General features: G+C 50.8%; 2 protein-coding genes across 12 annotated transcripts in view; one reads left to right on the top strand and one right to left on the bottom strand.

Annotated features, from left to right (window-relative positions):
- The window catches only part of Idua (alpha-L-iduronidase), a 26,943-nt gene extending 7,879 nt beyond the window's left edge, over positions 1 to 19,064 (top strand). For 3 of the 10 annotated variants that reach the window (XM_076937750.1, XM_076937749.1, XM_076937751.1), the window contains exons 3-14: positions 283 to 423; positions 9,793 to 9,881; positions 10,007 to 10,114; positions 10,396 to 10,491; positions 10,565 to 10,782; positions 10,862 to 11,041; positions 11,139 to 11,355; positions 11,675 to 12,087; positions 12,206 to 12,331; positions 12,404 to 12,480; positions 12,797 to 12,897; positions 13,012 to 13,142. In XM_076937750.1, the coding sequence (XP_076793865.1) occupies positions 283 to 423; positions 9,793 to 9,881; positions 10,007 to 10,114; positions 10,396 to 10,491; positions 10,565 to 10,782; positions 10,862 to 11,041; positions 11,139 to 11,355; positions 11,675 to 12,087; positions 12,206 to 12,331; positions 12,404 to 12,480; positions 12,797 to 12,897; positions 13,012 to 13,118 (1,873 nt within the window). In that variant the 3' untranslated portion in view covers positions 13,119 to 13,142. Of the gene's footprint in view, positions 1 to 282; positions 424 to 9,792; positions 9,882 to 10,006; positions 10,115 to 10,395; positions 10,492 to 10,564; positions 10,783 to 10,861; positions 11,042 to 11,138; positions 11,356 to 11,674; positions 12,088 to 12,205; positions 12,332 to 12,403; positions 12,481 to 12,796; positions 12,898 to 13,011; positions 13,143 to 13,793; positions 15,132 to 18,923 lie in introns of those variants that run through there. The other 7 variants (XM_076937752.1, XM_076937753.1, XM_034508514.2 and 4 more) reach the window with 7 other exon arrangements.
- On the bottom strand, positions 134 to 5,611 carry Slc26a1 (solute carrier family 26 member 1). Of its 2 annotated transcripts, none has more exons than XM_034508508.2 (3): positions 5,416 to 5,611; positions 3,629 to 4,246; positions 134 to 2,882 (listed from the first exon to the last, which is right to left on the bottom strand). In XM_034508508.2, the coding sequence occupies exons 2-3, from the start codon at positions 4,217 to 4,219 to the stop codon at positions 1,356 to 1,358; spliced, it is 2,118 nt and encodes a 705-aa protein (XP_034364399.1). In that variant the 5' UTR covers positions 4,220 to 4,246; positions 5,416 to 5,611; the 3' UTR covers positions 134 to 1,355. The 2 variants fall into 2 exon arrangements, with proteins under 2 accessions (XP_034364399.1, XP_034364398.1); XM_034508507.2 differs by lacking the exon at positions 5,416 to 5,611 and adding an exon at positions 4,734 to 4,868.
- Positions 19,065 to 19,096: the final 32 nt, after the last annotated feature.

Below are 19,096 nucleotides of genomic sequence, written 5' to 3'. Positions count from 1 at the left end.
TGTGCCCCAAGTCTCTAGAAATACTAACATCCTTTTCTATGGCAGACAGATGCCCTATTTAGAATATGGTACTTTGTCCTGTGGGAGCTCCCCTCCCCTACCTCCCCCAACCCCCAAACAAGACTATAGAACATTCTGGTGAATGGGCTAATTTATCATACACTCTGGAGACACATAGTTCATTCACAAGGGTCTAGGCAGTCAGGTGATACACATGTAAAGTCTGGTATGCTGCAGGCCCCTGCTTAGGACAAACACTTTACTTCTTTGTCCTATCTCTAGCCCCCCACTGCCTCACGACCAGGCTGACCAGTACGACCTTAGTTGGGACCAGCGACTGAACCTTGCCTACATAGGTGCCATACCTCACAGTGGCATTGAGCAGGTCCGGATACACTGGCTTCTGAACCTCATTACAGCCAGGTGGGTGATGCTGAAGTGGGTACCCTGGGAGCTGCTGGTCAGAGCTTGTTTTACAAAAATGGTAAGGTGGCGAGTCTGACCTTGTCAGGGCCAGCTGCGGGACACAGTGCTGGGCTGTGGGTGGGGGAGAATCATGGTAGGGCATAGGGCTGGGCCTGTGCTTCCTGTTAGAGCATCCTGTTGGGCAGAAGAGGAGGGGAATGTTTGCTTGGCTATGCCAAAGGCAGACCCTGGATGGAGCACAGGTAGTTTCCTCCTGAGGTTTTCTTAGAAGTACAGAATGGTTTTAGTGTCTACTGTGCCTGGCTTGGTACCATATATGTGCCACATTGTGGTTACCAATATAAGCTGTATAGAGACATTGTGCCCGAAGGTCAGGCCGAGGTTATATCAGTCACATTGCCTTAGACAGTGACACTGAACTGTGGAGCAGGTGGCTGCCTTTGCAAGGGTCCAATCAAGATGAACACCAGGCATGAGGAGGCCTTTCGGAAATTCACACCCTTGAGGCTTGGCCACATATCCAGCTCATATCTGGTACCTGGTGGTTCAGGGATTGGAAAAGTGTCCTTTTGGCATTTTGGAGGCCATTTAATTTGCAGGACTCTCAGATAAGATGATAAAACAGAATATTAAACTGGGCACTGTGTCAGCTGAGGGATCATGTGTGTGGTCACAGCTACCCGGTTGAATAGGCACCAGGGGGCAGCAGTGGACTCAGAGGTAGAGGTCTCGATCACTGAATGTTTGGATTCCTTGAATGTGTTAAGGGTGCTGCACCTTCCTTTCCTAGTTGGAGTCCCCTGGCTTCTCCAGGGCACAGTTGGTCCAAGGATTTATCTCTAATGACTTCATCATTCATAGCATTCCTACAAAGGAGCTCAGTACTGGTTTGTGGACACAGGTCTTGGCTCTTGAGGAAGTGGGTCCCGCTAGAAGGCAGAGTTAGCAGCCATCAGCTCCTCATGGCGGGCACGTGCAGCCTCCACAGCACTGTGTACACTGGGGAACAGCAGCTCATCTTCAGACCCCTGGTCTTCCCCAAGGAAGCCCCCTTTTCTCAGTGTGTCTCTCACTGAGGGACTGCAGCAAGCCAGAAGCAGGGTGATGTCCAGGGCTTTGTAGTCTCTGTGCAGGTCCTTCAGTGTGGTCATGCCAGCCACGTCCAGGAACAGCAGTGGTGCACAGTCAATGACCACTGTGTGGAAACCAAATGCCAGGGGTACCACCAGCCCAGCCCCACTGCTCACTGAACCCAGATCCTTGCCATCATCAGCAAGACTTCTGTTACTGACACCCACCTCTGGGCCCTGATCCTTCTTGGTGGCTGAGTGCCCTGCGTCCAGACCTGTGAGTCGGTAGAGAGACCGAAGGAAGAAGTCCTTATTGGCATAGTAGAGTGGACCTGTGAAACGGAACACTCGCACTTCGGGTGGAGGCAGGAGGCCCTCAAATTCAGCAGCATCCTCATAGAAGGTCGAGTCTCCGATCCGAGCAAGAAGGGCAGCCCGTGGACGCTGTGTGCGGCCTACCAGGCTGAGCAGTGAGAAGAACACTCCAGCTAATAGTCCAGCCTCGGTGCTGACTAGCACACAGGTAGCTGCAGTAGCCACCCAGACCAACGCATCAGCAGGGCTTAGCCGCCAAAGTTGTGGGAGATCTTTCACCTTGCGTAGCGCCCCCCGCAGGCTGACAACAATGATACAGGCCAACACACACCGCTGCAGATCGTGAAACAGTGGAGCCAGCACCAGCAGCACCAGCAACACCACAGCAGCACTGACCACACTGGACAACTGGGTCTGGCAGCCAGTGGCTGTCTTCACCAGAGTTTTGGACAGAGCAGCACTAGTGGCAAAACAGTGGAAGAAGGCAGGCAGCACATTGCAGCAGCCCACTGCTAGCAGCTCTTGGTTGGCACGGACAGAGTAGCCATGACTACGGGCAAACATTTCTGCCAAGGAGATGGAGAAGGCTGAGCTCACGAGGGCCAGGGACATGGCATCGAGGGCCACACGCCACATTATCTTAGGATCTGGAACCTGTGGGGCCACAAAACCAGTGGGAATGTTGCCAGCCACACTCGAGCCAAACCGTGCATGAAGCTGTCCAAAATGGGACACGATTGTGGCCACCACAATAACTAATAGCTCTGTGGGTACTGGCACCTTCAGACGGTGTCGATAACGATCTGAGAGTTGCTTAGCTGCCAGCAGCGTTCCTAGGCACAAGGCACTGGTGACCACATCACATATATTGGCCTGTCCCACATTCTGCAGCAAGCTTAGCCACGTGTGGACCACCATGCCTAGGCCCTGGTGCCGAGGGATCCGCACACCCAGCAGGTGTTTAACCTGAGAAGTCAGGATGGTCACAGATGCTCCCATAGCAAAGCCATCAAGCAGTGGTTGCGAGAGATAGGTTGACACAAAGCCCAGCCGGAGGATACCCATGAGGACCTGTAGAAGAAGTACAGTCAGTTTGGTAGACTGAGGCAGGAGCCACCATCAATATAAACTAAGGGGTGGAGGTCTCAACACAGAGCCTGGTATCCACATTTGCTTATTCCACTGAATGGACTCCTGCTGTTTTCCACATACATCATGGGCCAGAACAGAAATGAGCTATGTTCTGTTCTATGGATATTGCGTGTGGATGCTCACTTCTCATGCTCTTGCACATGTAGAAATTGGCTTTGTTTCAGAATCAGGGCTGTAGGCATCAGGAGGCAGCCCCTTCCCCTGTGTCTTATATGTAGCCCCTTCCACCCAACTCCCTCCCAGGAAGCCATGGAATAGAGGAACAGAGAAGTCAGGGTCAACAGAAAGGAGCAAGGTGTAGGAAGACCAGTGAAATGAATATGTCTCTATTCCCAGGTCCTGCTGGGGTCAATAAGCCAAAGTGGACATCAAGGTTGCAGTCTAGTTATGCACCTGAGCCATGACCCATTTGGCCCAGTGCTCTACTCAGACCACAGCTGGCCAGGCCAGCCCCACATATCCCTCCATTCTGTGCCTTCAGCCAGCCCCTCTGGTATCTAGGCCTAAGCTCCACCTCTGCCTTTGCTGTGATGTTTTTCTCTCTGAGCCTAAAGGATACTTTCTCTACATGCTTCCGGGCTTTTCTGGTAGTGAGTGGTAAGCACCTTCAGGTGCTCTAAGAAATGGAGCCAGCCGGCCTGCTTGCTGTGCAGCTAACTCCTTACCTGATAAAGCCCAGCTGTCAGAGTGAGGGCAGTGGCAATGCCAATGGCATAGCAGTCTCGTCCACAGTCCTGTAGCACAGTGGTTAGTGTTGTGCCTGAGTTGTTGAGGATGCTGTCATTGTTCCTGAGTCCTAGAGAATCCTGGGAGGGGTCAAAGCCAGCCAGCTGGAGTTCTCGGTCCACCACCTGACCCACCATGAGACACAGCAGGCTGAAGATGCCCACATTAACATGGTGTGAGGTGCCCATGAGGAAGTAGATAAGGTTGGCAAAGAAGGACGTGTAGAGACTATAGATGGGCTGCAACCCAGCCAGCAGTGAATAGGCTATGGCCTGTGGCACCAGGATAATGCCAATGACCAATCCAGACATAACATCACCTGCCAGGTATTCCTTAAGGCGGTACCGGGGCAGCCAGTGTATGACAGGAAACAGACCCTGCACCAGAGCCTGAGCACATGACACACTGCAGGTGCAGCTCTTCTTCAGCCTGGCCTTTAGTGTTTCCAGCGAGCCCTGGGATACAGGGGGCTGCCGTCGGACCAGCACCAGTGTCCCATCCTTCTGTTGGGGCTCAGGAGAAGCATCCATCCTGTCACACCAGGCTCTTTGGCTAACCTGCAAGGGGGAATGGGCATGGTTAGGGGGTCTAGGCTCTCAGAGCCCAGGATCCAGCTTCACAGTGAGTTTTTGCCCACCCAAACACAGACATCACACATCTGATATCAGAGATTGTCCTTCTGACAAGAGGTTGTACTTCTGTGTGGATGAATATAGGCCTTGCGCTCCAAGATGCTAGTTTTATACTGAGAGGCGCTTATGACAGACAGCAGCATGCTTCAGGGAGCCATGTTACCTCGCTTCAGCCTGAGCAGTGTTCTGTGGACTACTGAATTCAGCCTCTATGTGAAGTCTGCTGTCTAAAGCATCCTGAAGATCACCTACCCAAGACAAGGGCTAGACCAGGCCCTCCGCCAGTCCACGTATGCCCCAGCCACAGTGACAAGAGGCAGATGCATTTTGAACTTGAACTCCAACCCACCTGGTCTGGCAGTGGCATCTGCCAATCACCCCACTTCTCTATGAGCTCTCTCAAGCTATTCACCTGTTCTCCTGTGAACACCATGGGCCTGGTGGTTGACAGAGACCTTGTACACTGTGTGTGCTGGGGCCCCGGTCTGTGATAGTCCTTCTTCATGAGTTTAGGGTGTGCCTCACTAGGCATTAGTGTGCTCTGGAACCAGTGTGCCCATTACTCCAAGCGCCGAGTCTCTTCTCAGAGGCTCAAGTACACCGAACAAGCACACTGCTTCACAGATGTCTACCTTTGGCCTGGCTGACCTAGCCCCTTCTGACCTTGCTTTGGTACTGAAGAATTCTCAGGCCGTGCTGACCACGTGGTGGCCTTGGTCCTGTTTACAGGTTCCAAAGTGCTTGTTTGTAATATTAATCAAACACTCTCTGTTCTCTTGCAACCCAGGACACGGTGGTGACTGTTGGAGCCAGTTGTGCCTGGCCTGGGTAACAGCTTCCTAGGTAGGATGGTTGTTCAGCAAGCATCCTAGCTCTTGAGGAACATTATGAAAACGATGATACATAAGGGTCATTGAACACTCGGAGGCCCACCCCAAGTGTCTAGGGACTAAAATGTGTGGAGGAAGGACTGTAAGTACCACCTGCCTTGTATCTGAGCAATCTCCAGGGAAATGGTAGTCTAGGTTCCTATTTCTGTTCATTAAGCCACCTTTGCTGGGCCCTGTTGTATGGGTACAAGGGACAATTCTTACCTGGGGTACCTGGCTGGCTCTGTAGGCTTTGCAGTATCCAGGGGCTGCAGCTTGCTGGTGGGCTGATCCTCCAATCACTCTGGCTTCTCCTAACAGACAGAGAGCAGGTTGGCAGGCACCTCTGAGGCTGAGCTGTGGAGAATACTCCGCTGCCCTCACTGTTAAATTATTTACCCAAAAGATAGCTGAGTCATGGGTTTCCCCAGTCAAATGAACGTTACCTGAGCAGCTAATCCGGTGAGCTAATCCAGCAAGTTGTACTATAATCAGAGGCTCACAAGTAATTACGGTTGTGTGGGCCTCTGATAAACTCCCCTCTACAGAGGGGTGGGGGCTCCAGGCGCGGCAGATTCTGTCTTGTTATGAGGAAGAGGAGGTGGATACAGGAGTGGCTGAGGCAGGATACTTAAGTGTGAGGCCCCAGAGGAGCTGAGTGAAATCACTTTAGCTATGAGATTCTGGAGTCAAATACAGCTGACTACACCTACCCAAACGCTGGTTGTCTTCTTTTCACCTTCATGGAGACTGTTCTAGCTGGAGCAAGCTGAAGCACAGTCTCTGTTCCGTGTTCCTGAGTGCAGTGCATTCACAAGTGTACTGTTGTCATCGAACACATTCCTGTGTTGTGCACAGGTTGTCAGCATCAAAATAGTTGTGTTTTCCCTTGGAGGCAGAGATTCTAGATTGGCCTCAGTTTCACCCTCCCTTCCTTTCCTCACCTCCCTGGTACCGACCCCCTGTAATCCTGGTGAGGCACTTGGCCCCCACATACCTCTGTAGGATATGAGACTTGCCTTGTAAGGATAGCTAGCCCTTTAACATTCGCATAAGTAATCAGTCAGTAATCTCAGACTTGAGGTTTGCCCCCAGATTCTGTAAGGCTAGTCAGAACCCTCAGATCCACATTTTGTAGTGAGCAGTGAGTTTCTCACATTGTGCTTAAGAGTCAGTAGTTTTGTCTAACAGTCTTGCTGTCTTCTGTAGGCTCCTGTATTCTGGGTGCTCTCCCATGCTGGAAGTAGGGTTTTTGGTTTTTGTGGGTTTTTTTGGTTTTTCGAGACAGGGTTTCTCTGTGTAGCCCTGGCTGTCCTGGAACTCACTCTGTAGACCAAGCTGGCCTCGAACTCAGAAATCCACCTGCCTCTGCCTCCCAAGTGCTGGGATTAAAGGCGTGTGCCACCACTGCCCGGCCAGTTCTTTTCATTCTATTTACTAGCTAGAAGGCCGGCTAGTCTGGGCCACCATCTCCACAGGCCCTAGGACAGTGGACAGTTTGCCTTGGGACTGGGCAAAGGAAGCTATGTTTTACTCCTCTTAGCCTCAAGGGTCTTGAGAAAGGGCTTAGGATCAACAATTGTCTTACAGAACCATCTGGGACCCTGGGACTTCATTCCTCCAGGTCAGGGGACAATAAGAATTCAGAGTCCCTTCCAGTTCACAGGTTGGACACTTCTTTGGGACATTGACAGGTCCAGTTCCTGGCAGCCATGGGCCTGGCCACAGCCTTGCTTGTGGGCAAGATGGCAATGGAATGTAGGTGGAGTGGTCGGAGTGGGAAGCCTGACTGAGACTAGGCTGGGCCCTCTGTGATTTAGGGATTCCTCCGCCTTTGCTCTCAGGTGCCCCACTTGGATGCTGTCCTATCTCTCCAAGAAGGTCTCCTGTTCCTACAACCTATTTAGGACCCCAGGGTTTTAACTTGTTCTGTCCTACCTTTGTAGAGCTGGGCTTCCTCTTTCCCTTACAACAAACTCTGAGAGACACTGCATGGCAGTTGGCAATGGTGGCTTACAGGAGCAGTTACCCAGTGGGTGTGGTGGGGTTAGTCAGAACGTCTCTTGTGTCAGATAAAAGGCTCCTCTAGTGGTCTGGGCATAACTATTGGGGATGTCATATAATGATAACCTACCCAGTTACCCACATAGGGGCTGTTGCTACATCTATGAGAATGGCAGGGCTGCAGTTGTGTAATGATGCCCTGTAAACACAGAGAGAAAACAGTATAGGGATGGTCCCTCCCCTCTCCACCACCCTGGGTGGGAGGGATTGGGCCTTTCCTGGTCGGTGTCCACAGCAAATTGAAATGCAGATGACGTCATGTCTTCCATGATTTACCAAGAGTCCCCCCCCCCACTCTTTCCTCTGCCCCTACAGCTCCATCCACTCAGGGTGGTGCTGCAAATGGGTATGACCAGGCTCACTGTCCCTGCCCAATGTGCTCATTGAGCTGCCCGCACCTTGGCTTGCTGCTGGACACACAAAAGGCAGGGGTATGAGGTCCGTTGGTCTGTTTGGTCCTATGCAGCGCAGTGATTTTTTTCTTTTATCTCTAAGTCCACCATTTAAATACTGAATTATTTATCTGGGAAGAAAACACCATACTTCCTCCAACAGTGGAAAATGATGAGGCGGACAGGCTTTAGGACCAGACCAGAATTTCTGTGCCTTCCTGGGGCATCAGTAGGTTCTCCTGAGAGACACCGAGTGTTTCCGCACTACACGCACCACCCCCATCCCGCTTGTCATCCCGCATAGTCAGGCGTCTGTAGACCTCGTTCTTTTCTCTGCCTCGGCCCTCCCAAGCCGAGTGCATGGCTACTGCTGCATTCCTCTGCGGGAGCGGGAGCGGAGCGGAGCGGGAGCGTTCCACTTCCCTGCCAGCTCAGGCCTCCCCCTCATCCTTCATGCGCTCACCCAGGCACTCACCAGCCGCAGCAGTGGCCTCACCCTCTAAGCGCAAGCATGCGCTCCGCCTCTAGCAGGAGGCCTGGGAGTTCCCAAGGCTCTTGTGAAAGGGCCCTTGTGCTTCCTTGCTGGGGCTGCGCCTAGTCTGGCTGTACGGAGAATTGCCTGCCTCAGCTGGGCTATGGCTCAGGCCTCTGCAGGGGATGGCAGACTTCCCTACACCTCGTCTCAATGACCCGCCCCCTCCCCACTTTAGGACTCTTTAACACCACCACCACCCTCCCTTCAAGGAGGCAGAGAGGGTCAAAGAACTGCTTTCTAGATTTCCTGGGTATAGAAGGCCCTGGGAGGTATGGGGGGGGTGGGGGCTGACAGGGTAGGGATGGAGGTGGGTGGGGGGGTGTGGGATAGGAGTTGGGAGGGTGAGGGGTGTCAAGCAGACACCCAGGTCCATACTGGGTCACAGTCTTGGAATATCTCTGATTTGAAAGACAGCCCAGAACACAGCCCTGTTCCCGAGGCCTGCTCCCTTAAAGTGTGTACTCTGATTGGTTTGTGAAGACAGGGAGCTGATGGCAATTTCTGCCCCCAACGACTTGGGACTTTGGAACAATGATTTAATCTTTATCCAAATGCTTGTTAGGTTTTATTTATTAGCATCCGATTTTGATCGTTGGGTGGGAAAGAGCTGAGCAAGTCTGTTTGTAGCTCTAAGCAGAGGCTCCGATCTAGAAGCACAGATGTCAGGCTGGACTTGGGGGCAGTAGCTAATGTGACCATACACAGTCACATACATATACCAGATACAGTGAGGGGTTGCCGTGCCTAGGAGCTGCTGCTTCTTGTAGAGATGGTTCTACCACCCACAGTGGAGATTCTGACACACCATCCCTCTCCAGACAAACCCATGAGCTGTCTTACATGTCTTCCCGGACAGCTTGTCTTTAGCAAGCTCTCGGACCCTGGCAGGACTGACCCTTCGTACCTGTTGGCTGGTGCCTTCAAGTTACCTCAGCTGCAGATTTAGCCCCCAGGGTGGCTCTTCTCTGCTTTCCCAGAGTTGTAAGCCAGAGACAGAGCTCTAAGCATCAGTGTCCTGAAATCCATACAATTGCCCTGGACATTGCCTGTAACTCACCTCAGATCTGGCAGTTGACAGTATCCTGGCATCTCTTCCTTCATGCCCACTGCAATCTCTTGCCTTCACCTCAATTAGCCGCTTACTAGGACCTTTTCAGAATGTGTGGCTTGCTTTGTCAGATGTCTTTAAGATGTCTCAAAACCCGTCTTAAGTCTTTCCACCTCAGTGGGGTGACTGACCCGAGCCCTACTTGAATATCTTGAAGGTTTCATGCACACACATTCACATTCCATGATGAGCGATAGAAGCCTCCATAGTTTCCCCCAAGTTTTCAGGGTCTTTAAGGCTTAGTGTAGGGTTCTATGCTCACATACTCATCCATACTCAGATGTGACAGACTTTCACACTGCTAGTCTTTTCCAAAGGGAAAGCCCTTCTGGAAGCCTGAGGCCCCCACATGCTTGAGTGTGGCCCTAGTTCTAAGCCAGAGTGTGGAGAAATACTGCTACTCTCCAGTACTGACCCCCCCCCCCCCATCTCCAGCAGGGAGTCATCTGGGCAGGGACTCTGCTACTCTCCAGTACTGACACCCCCCCCCCCCCCATCTCCAGCAGGGAGTCATCTGGGCAGGGACTGATCTACAACTTCACTCGCTTGGATGCATTCCTGGACCTCCTCATGGAGAACCAGCTTCTCCCTGGTGAGCAATGGCCCTGTTTTCTCCCACCACCTGCCATTCTGTGTCCTGGTGGGTGGTGGTATCTCAGCACTAACTGAGGTGGTGGGTATGATGGGCAGTGGGACAACTACCCCTGTATGTTTCAGGATTTGAGCTGATGGGCAGTCCGTCTGGGCACTTTACGGACTTTGAGGACAAGCAGCAGGTGTTTGAATGGAAGGACCTGGTTTCTCTCTTGGCCAGGAGATACATTGGTGAATAGAAGGGGGAAATCCTTTGGGCTGTAGTGGGTAGTCCTGGAGAGGTTCTCCTTGATCACCCAGGCCACCTCTGGTTTTCTCTGCCATAGACATCACTATTCCCTAGCCTGAGAAGCCTGTTGGGTGAGAGATTCACCTGATGGGGGTGGGGGTAGGGTTCTTGCTTGGAGCCAGATAATCCCATCCAAGTGGGACCCCATTATAATGGGTCCCGATCCCTAGGAGTTACCAGGTAGGCTCCATCCCCAAACCTGAGGGTAGAGCTCCCTCTGCAGGTAGATATGGACTGACACATGTTTCCAAATGGAACTTTGAGACTTGGAACGAACCAGACCACCATGACTTTGACAATGTGTCCATGACCACACAAGGTAGGCAGCATTTTTCCAGGCCGTGTTGGGTGGGTTGTATGAGAAGGAAGCAGTACAATCCCAGACCCTCAAGACCCTCCTGCCCTAGGCTTCCAGAATTACTATGATGCCTGTTCTGAGGGGCTGCGCATTGCCAGCCCCACTTTGAAGCTGGGTGGTCCTGGGGATTCCTTCCACCCCCTGCCAAGGTCACCAATGTGCTGGAGCCTCCTGAGTCACTGTGCCAATGGAACCAACTTCTTCACTGGTGAGGTGGGCGTGCGTCTGGATTTCATCTCCCTGCACAAGAAGGTTTGTGGTGCTCCCACCCCTCCCCTCCCCACTGCCTTTGAGCTGAGCCTGTACTGAATGAAGTATATGCCTGCTGCAGGGTGCAGGCAGCTCCATCTTCATCCTGGAGCAGGAGATGGCAGTTGTGGAGCAGATCCAGCAGCTCTTCCCTGAGTTTAAGGACACCCCAATTTACAATGATGAGGCAGACCCTCTGGTGGGCTGGTCCGTGCCACAACCTTGGAGAGCTGATGTGACTTATGCAGCTCTGGTGGTGAAGGTGGGTCCTCCTTCAACCTCAGGAAACCTTCCTTGGTGGGGGTGGGGACAGTACCGGTGGCCAGTGGTACAGGTCCCAATTGCCCTCACGTCCACAGGTCATTGCACAGCACCAGAACCTGCTGTTTGCCAATAGCAGTTCCGCCATGCGCTATGCGCTCCTCAGCAATGACAATGCCTTCCTGAGCTACCACCCGTATCCTTTCTCCCAGCGTACACTTACTGCTCGCTTCCAGGTCAACAATACTCACCCACCCCATGTGCAGTTGCTGCGAAAGCCAGTACTCACAGTCATGGGGCTGTTGGCCCTGTTGGGTGAGTAATGACCTTGCTTCTTCTGCCTGTGCTGAGTCAAAGTGAAAAAAAACAAAAAAACAACCCATGTTAGCCTGGCATGTCCTGGATCAAGGAGACGTGAGCATGCTGGGCAGGGACAAGCATACTTCCTCCAGCTGCTGAGTGAGTTTCTTAGGTTCGTTTCCCAAATTTCTGCCTCTTCATCTCCTCTCATTCTGTGCGATGAACAGTATAACAGACTCCCAGTATACAAATGGTGGGAGCCAGGCGTTAGGGTAGGAAGCCAGGTGCTGGGTATGAGGAGGCCAACAGCCCTAGCCCTCTGCTTGACCTGTAGATGGAGAACAACTCTGGGCAGAGGTCTCGAAGGCTGGGGTTGTGTTGGACAGCAATCATACAGTGGGTGTCCTGGCTAGCACCCATCAGCCTGAAGACTCCTCAGAGGCCTGGAGTACCACAGTCCTGATCTACACTAGTGATGACACCCACGTATACCCCAACCACAGTATCCCTGTGACTCTTTGCCTGCGTGGGGTACCTCCTGGTTTGGGTGAGTGGGGTTCCGAAAGAAGGTGGGAACCGGCCTTAGTGGGCCCAGGGAGGCAAACCATGGTGTCTGGCTCCACAGAGCTTGTCTACGTAGTACTCTACTTAGACAATCAACTCAGCAGCCCCTACAGTGTGTGGCAGCGAATGGGCCAGCCAGTCTTCCCCTCTGCAGAGCAGTTCCGAAGTATGCGCCTGGCAGAGGTTTGTGGGAAAGTAGGGAGGGAAAGAAGAAGAAAGGGAGGGAGGCTGGGTGGGAGGGAGGGAGAGGGGTTTCTTGGGTAGTGAGATTTGCCAACCACATGCCCTTCCTTGTCCCCAGGACCCAGTGGCTGAGGCACCACGCCCCTTTCCTGCTAGGGGCCGTCTGATCTTACACCGGAAGCTTCCGGTGCCATCACTCCTGCTGGTGCATGTATGTGCGCGCCCCTTGAAGCCACCGGGGCAGGCAAGTGACAGTCTCCCACCCTACCTGTGAGGCTGGCTAGCTCAGTCCTAAACAGCTACTCCCTCCTCACAGGTCAGCCAGCTCCGTGCACTACCCCTGACACGTGGGCAGCTGGTTCTGGTCTGGTCGGATGAGCATGTGGGCTCCAAGTGCGTGAGTGGGGTGGTCGGTCCTTTCCCATGTCATCACCCTTGTAATCAATCATCTCTCTCTGGTGCCATATGTTCTATACACACCACACACACCTACACAGACCCGCTTGTGTCTGAGTTGGAGATCACATACAATGATAGTTTCCAGGCCCCTCACTGTGTGCTGTCACAATTTTGAGAGTGCCCAGGGACTCTAGATGTGTTAGCAAAGGACCTGAAGAGTACAGGGTTGTGTGGGTCTACCCTATCCCACCCATCCAAGCCTTCAGAGTTTACCTAACCCCAGCTTCAGTACCAACCCATCCCTCCTCAGGTGCCTGTGGACATATGAGATCCAGTTTTCCCAGAAGGGTGAAGCATATACCCCAATCAACAGGAGGCCGTCTACTTTCAACCTCTTTGTATTCAGCCCAGGTATGCCTAAAACCCTAGTCTTGGCAGTTGTACTGTTGGACCTCAGTGCAGTATTATGTGTGTTGGTTCTGGGGTTTTGAGAACTTCAGAAAATATGTGCTTTTGTGTCTGCAGACACAGCTGTGGTCTCTGGCTCCTACCGAGTACGAGCACTGGACTACTGGGCCCGTCCAGGCCCCTTCTCCGACCCTGTGACTTACCTGGATGTCCCTGCCTCATGAGGGCCACTGGCTCCTAGTGACTGGTGAGCCTGTGCTGACTGGTGACTGGAGTCACCTAGGATGAGCTAGACTGCCATTAGCTAGCCAGTTGACTATCAGCTTCTTTTGTTGTTCCCCTGTTTCCCTTTAAAGTGTCTTTCTCTACCTCAGACTTGGGATCAGCTTTTGTGGATCAGTACTTTAGAGGGCCCAGTTGGAGTGACCTTTGTCCACCTTCCTCCCCATTCCCAGCTGTTCAAAAGTTTAAATGTGGCACTGGAAAGATGGCTCAGTGGACAAACTGCTTGTTGTGCAAGCAGACACAGGGACTTGTGTTCAGATATCTAGCATTCGTGTAAGGGCTGGGCATGACAATACATGCCTATTGCCTTAGTGTTGGTGGAAGGGACAGAGACTGGCCAAGGCTCACTGTCCTTCCAGTCTACCTGAAACTGCAAGTTCCAGGTTCAGTAAGAAACCCTTGGTACACACACACAGAAACGCACACACACACACACACACACACACACACACCACCACCACCACCACCACCACCACCACCACCACCACCACCACCATCACACCATGCACACAGTCTAATTTCAGTTTCTTGAGCTTCTGTAATATCAAAAATAAAGTTATGTACTTCTACTTCTGAAATACAATTGCACAGAGTAAACATCTCTATTCCAACAGGAAAATAAATGACTGGGAAGGATTTAAGTGAAGCAAGACCAAAACACAGCAAGATAAACATTAAATCCTACAGATCCATTCTCAGCATTGGGGCACATTATTGTGGTATGAGCTCTGTGTTAGACAGTCTGTCTGTGGTGTTGCCATTTACAGCCCCCATGACCTTTCTCCTAGGCTGGTGTCTTAGGCGTTCTGTTGATGTGATAAAACACAATGGGCATAGCAGCTTGGGTAGGAAAGCATTTATTTCATGTATTTCTACACCATAGTTTATTATCAAAGGAAGTCAGGCAGAAACCTGGAGGCAAGAAGTCATGTAGAGACCACAGAAAAGTGCTGCTTACTAGCTTCCTCTCAAGAGCTTGCTCAGACTATGTTCTTACACGCCCAAGGATCACCAGCCAAAGGGTGGGCCCCGCCCACCATGGTCTGGACCCTCCCACATCAATCACTAATTAAGAAAAAAGGCTCACCCATAGGTCAGTCTTGTTGGGGCATTTTTCTCAATCGAGGTTCCTTCTTCCCAAACGACTCTAGCTTGTGACAAATTGAAATCAAACCATCCCAACCTTGCCACACATTACCTGGCCTCCCAAGTCTTCCTTTGAAAGCTGGGCAGAAGCCAACATAACCCTGTAACTGTAACTCTTATATTCTCCTGTGGATCCCAGTTTGCTATCAGCTTGAGTGGTAGTTGAGGACTCCTGGGCCATCCATGGCTACAGTAAACATGGAGTGCCTTGTTGCTTAGTCCCATCCATTTAGGCAGAATGTCATGATGATCGCTAGCTAGTAGAGGGAGAGGCTATTCACTTCAAACAGGAACAGGAAGTAGGGTGAGGATAGAATTAAGTTAAACACTTCTTCACTGACCTGCTTTGTTTAACTAGGCCCTACCTCCGAAAGTTTCTAGATTCTCCCATAACAGAACCATTACCTGGAAACTAAATTTAACATGTAAGCCTGAGGGTGGGGTGGGTGGGTGTGTGTTTAATATTCAAAATAGGCTGATATTCCTACCTTGTTTCTGGCCACTGGGAGAACTCTCTCTCTCTCAGTACAAGCCCCTGGTGTGCCTTTCCAGATGGCCTGCTGGACACACGTCCTTAATTCATTCTGCACATTTGCCTTCTCTCCACCAGCACACAGAAGCCCAGCACACAGAAGTTTGTGCTGCAAGCTAGGCCTGCTTCCAAGATCTTCCCAGAGTAGTATTACCTGCTGTCCAGGAAATGAGTCTGAATGTAATGTTCATACATAGTGCATGGATGGCTACAGCCAAATTCAGTGTCCCTCTGACCTTGTGCCTCTTGAAGTGAATGAAATATGATGACCTTCTGTAGTGTGCTTTTTATTCCTTTGTGGACCCTAGGCTGGCCTTGAAATCTTGACTCACCTGTCCCAGCCTCACTAGTATTAAGATTACAGGTGTGCACCGCCATGCCTGCCAATTACCTCTCACTTTAAATAAAATATGACATTTCCCACTGCCATGAGATCACCCACAACAGGCTTCTCTGGGGATTCTGACCTTTTCAGAGCTTGTCTCCCACCCCTTGGAAGTATGTTTTACTAAGCCCTCTGAGGCATGTAACTTCTTGCTCACCAAGCCAGTGAGCATGACCAGCAGGTTGCATTAATTTTGGAAGAGTGATATCATCAAGGCAAACTTGAGGTGTGCTGATATCCGTTATGGGAAAGAAGACTGCTCTTGATGAGACAAAGAGCACTTTACAGTGGAGAAGCTAGTGTGTCAGGCAGCCAGGCCTCACACACTATATATAGTGGATGTTGTTGCAGTTATGCTGCAGTGAACCACCAACATGTAATACCCAGAGGGTGGGTTATGAGGATCTGGAGGGAGACCTCTCAATCTCCCACTCTGTCCTGAAAACTGGAAAGGGGCCTAGGGGATGATCTTCAGAACAAGCAAGTGTGGTCTACTGACTAATGCCCCCAGACCCCACTGACCAGTAGGCCACTTCTCTTTCAGCTGTCAGAACTACAGCCACTCAGACTCATTATCAAACCATTGTAGGAGTTCACCTTCCCTCTTCTGGTGGGACCCAGCCTCCTCCTTTCTAGACTCTGTTAAGTGACTCTGGTCAGGAATTAACATAAGGCCCTGGAGCAACATTATGATAGTTTGTGCCACTAAAAGGTCCTGTGGGCCCACCTCTTTAGCCTTCATGTCACCAGTGCTCTGAGCCTATATAGTCTGCATGGGTATAGGTAATTTCTCATGCCCTATCTGTCACCTTGCTGATGATAGCTTCTCCTGGTACCATCAGTGTCACAGACCTCTGCAAGCAGTATGGAAGTGCTTGGGCAATTCCCTTGTTCAAGAGCCAGCTCTGAAGCATCCCATCTGTCTGTGCTGTGGTTGCTTCCAGAGGGTTTCAGATATTGTTTGGTACACTCAGGATTGTCCATGTATACATCACCAGCCTCCTTGCCACAGTATGTGTAAGCAGGGTATAGTCCAGGTCCCTCATCAGTACTTGTGTATCCTGTAGGTACTTAGTCTTACATCACAGACCCAGGCAGTCAGGGTAGGAACTTTTGAGGAAGGCAGCTTACTGATTAGCTCTCCATGGCTCGCTCAGCTTGCTCTCTTATAATACACAGGTCCACTTGCCCTGAGATGGCAGTATCCACAGTGGGTTAGGTTAGGGCCTCCCACATCAATCATTAACACCCCCAAAATAAAATAATATAAAATAAAATAAAATAAATTCCTCCTCAGACTTGCCTACAGGCCAATTTGATAGAGGCAATTCCTTAGTTGAGTTGACGTTTCCTCTTCATAGATGATTCTAGCTTGTGTCAGGTTAACAAAACCTACTCTTGACAGAAGGTCTATATCATAAAGCTACTTCTGGCCCTGATGACTGGGGCATAGTTGGGGCACCTAGGCCAGAAGAGCACTGTCTTGGCTAATACTGTGTCCCTTCCCCTTCCCCCTATGTGGATGGTGACTCGCCAGGACTTGGGGCTGTGGGGAGGTCTGATTGTGGCATGGCAGTCCTCCAGGGGTTTAGGCATCAGTTCTAGGTACATCCCTCGAATGCTCTGCAGCCTCAGCTCTTTGCCTAGACATTATTACCATGCTGGGTTATACTTACTTGCCATGCCCTCTGGGATGGGTTCAGCTCTAGGACAGGATCCTTCCTGTAGCCTCCAGTCAGGGAATCTACCTGGTCCCATGCAGATGAGAGACAAAGTGTAGGATACGAGTGACTAGAGACCCTTCCTCACTAAAGGTAAGGCTAAGTCACAGACAATTCCCCAGCAATTTTGTGTCACCAGGCCCCATTCACTGGTCCTTTATGACCCCACAGAGCCCTTGTTCCTGGGGCCTTCGTATCCAGATTGCTGGACAGAAATTCCTCCAGACCAAGTGCTACCTGGGGGTGGGCACTGAGACTGTACACTGCCCATGCCTGGACCACTGTCAGGTGAACAGAAAAACCACCTTAGGAAGTACTCTGGCCGGTGGCTCTGGTAGAGCTGGGTCTAAGAAGACTCCTCTACCTATCAGTATGCAAACTAGGGTGAGGCTCACTTAGTATCTGTGGCTCCTCCCACACCTCTCACTTTGCCCCCACCCTAAACCTCTCCAGCCTAGGGGCTGAGCCTCTTTGCTTCTCTTCCCCCAGCTTCTCTTTCTTATAATATTCTGCCATTTTGGCCATGGGCTCTCTTGGCCTCTCTTGCTCCTGGGCTCCTCTCTTGGTCCAGTGGCCATATCTTCTCTTCCTCTCTTCCTCTGCCCCACCCCCATCCTCCTCTCATGGCCTGGTTGAGTTTGGACCCTTCTAGATGCCACTGGTCAAATTCTCCCTCATATTCTACAATAAAATACATCTCTTCAACCATACCTTGGAGTGGTCACGTCCTCACTTTTATTCAGGGTGCTATATTAGTTAATTTTCTGTCGGCATGACAATACACCATGACCAAGGCATCTATGAAAGAGTTTATTTTGGCTTATAGTTTCAGAGGGATAAAAGTTCATTATGGCAGAAAGGCATAGCAGTAAGAAGTAGGCATAGTCCTGGGAGCAGGAAACACACAGACAGACACAGAAATCAGAGAGTGAGCTGGAAGTCGGGCGAGGGCATAAACTCTCAAGAACCTGCCTCCAGTAGGGTATTTACTCTAGCAAGCCTGCGCCTCTTTGTGGTCCTCCCCAAATGGCACCACCAACTGGGGACCAAGTATTCAAATGTCTGAGCTTATGCAGAACATATCTGATTCAAGCCACCACATTCCATCCCCTGGTCCCCATAAGCCCATGGCCATATCATGATGCAAAACACATTTAACCCGACTTCCCAAAGTTTTTGATATTTAGCACTGTTAACGCAGTCTCTTCTGAAATGCAAAACAAACTCAAAATCAAAAAGTAATGTTACATTATATACACATATGTATGTATGCCAACTCTAAAATATACATTACTATTCCAAAGGGGAAGAATGGGGGTATAGTGGGAAAATGCTGGACCAAAGTAAGGTTGAAGCCTAGTAAGGAAAACTAAATCCTGTAGCTCTGTGTCTAGTGCCAAAGACTTTAGTTTTAAGAGGCTTAGATGGCTCAGCTTCTCCGGCTTTGCTGCTGCAACATACATCTCTCTTTTGGGGATGGTTCCAAACCCTGTCTGTAACTCTTCTTGACAGATGCCTCATGGCTTAGCATCTCCAACATTCTGGAGTTTTCATTGCAACCCAGCTTCACTGTCACAGCTTGACTACCCTACTGAACACTACCTGGCCTCAGTTGGGAATACAGCTGCTGTGGACACCTGTGCATGTATCTTCTAGGGGCCTGCATTTCTGTTGCCTGGGAGTATGATAGCTACAGCATATATTAGATACAGGCTCAGTCCTTCAAGAACCTGTGAAACATTTCCAAAATGGTGGTGCCACATTACACACTCAGCTAGCACGTGTGTCAGTCATGTTGTATTTCCTGCTGTGATGGATCTTTATATTGTGATCTATCTTGCGAAGCAAGCACATGGCAAGTCATAGTGGACAAAAAAGTGTCCTTTATAAATAGGGGACATTCTACTTCCTCGAATCTGATCTCTCGCTTCCTTCCTTCCTTCTTTCTTTTCTTATGTAGGGTCTCACTGTGTAGTCTAAGTTGGCCTCAAACTCATAATCCTCAACACAGATGTGTCTCACCACACCTTCCATGGACGTTTCCTGTGATTCTGCACCGAATAAGGACCACAGGTGAAGGACTAGATAGAAGTAAAGACTGAACCTGAGCATCGAGCTCCTCATTGTGTGTGT

Source organism: Arvicanthis niloticus, chromosome 7 (genome assembly GCF_011762505.2).
Source record: "Arvicanthis niloticus isolate mArvNil1 chromosome 7, mArvNil1.pat.X, whole genome shotgun sequence".
NCBI classification, from domain to species: Eukaryota; Metazoa; Chordata; class Mammalia; order Rodentia; family Muridae; genus Arvicanthis; species Arvicanthis niloticus.
This window is presented reverse-complemented; position numbering and strand designations above follow the sequence as displayed.

What these genes read in the sequence shown, in the direction of transcription:
- Slc26a1 (XM_034508507.2), bottom strand. Translation starts at nt 4,853, where the DNA reads ATGCCTAGTGAGGCACACCCTAAACTCATGAAGAAGGACTATCACAGA. An exon ending in TGGTGTTCACAGGAGAACAG is followed by an intron (nt 4,247 to 4,733) that starts GTGAATAGCTTG and finishes TCCCCCTTGCAG; the next exon opens with GTTAGCCAAAGAGCCTGGTG. An exon ending in TGACAGCTGGGCTTTATCAG is followed by an intron (nt 2,883 to 3,628) that starts GTAAGGAGTTAG and finishes CTTCTTCTACAG; the next exon opens with GTCCTCATGGGTATCCTCCG.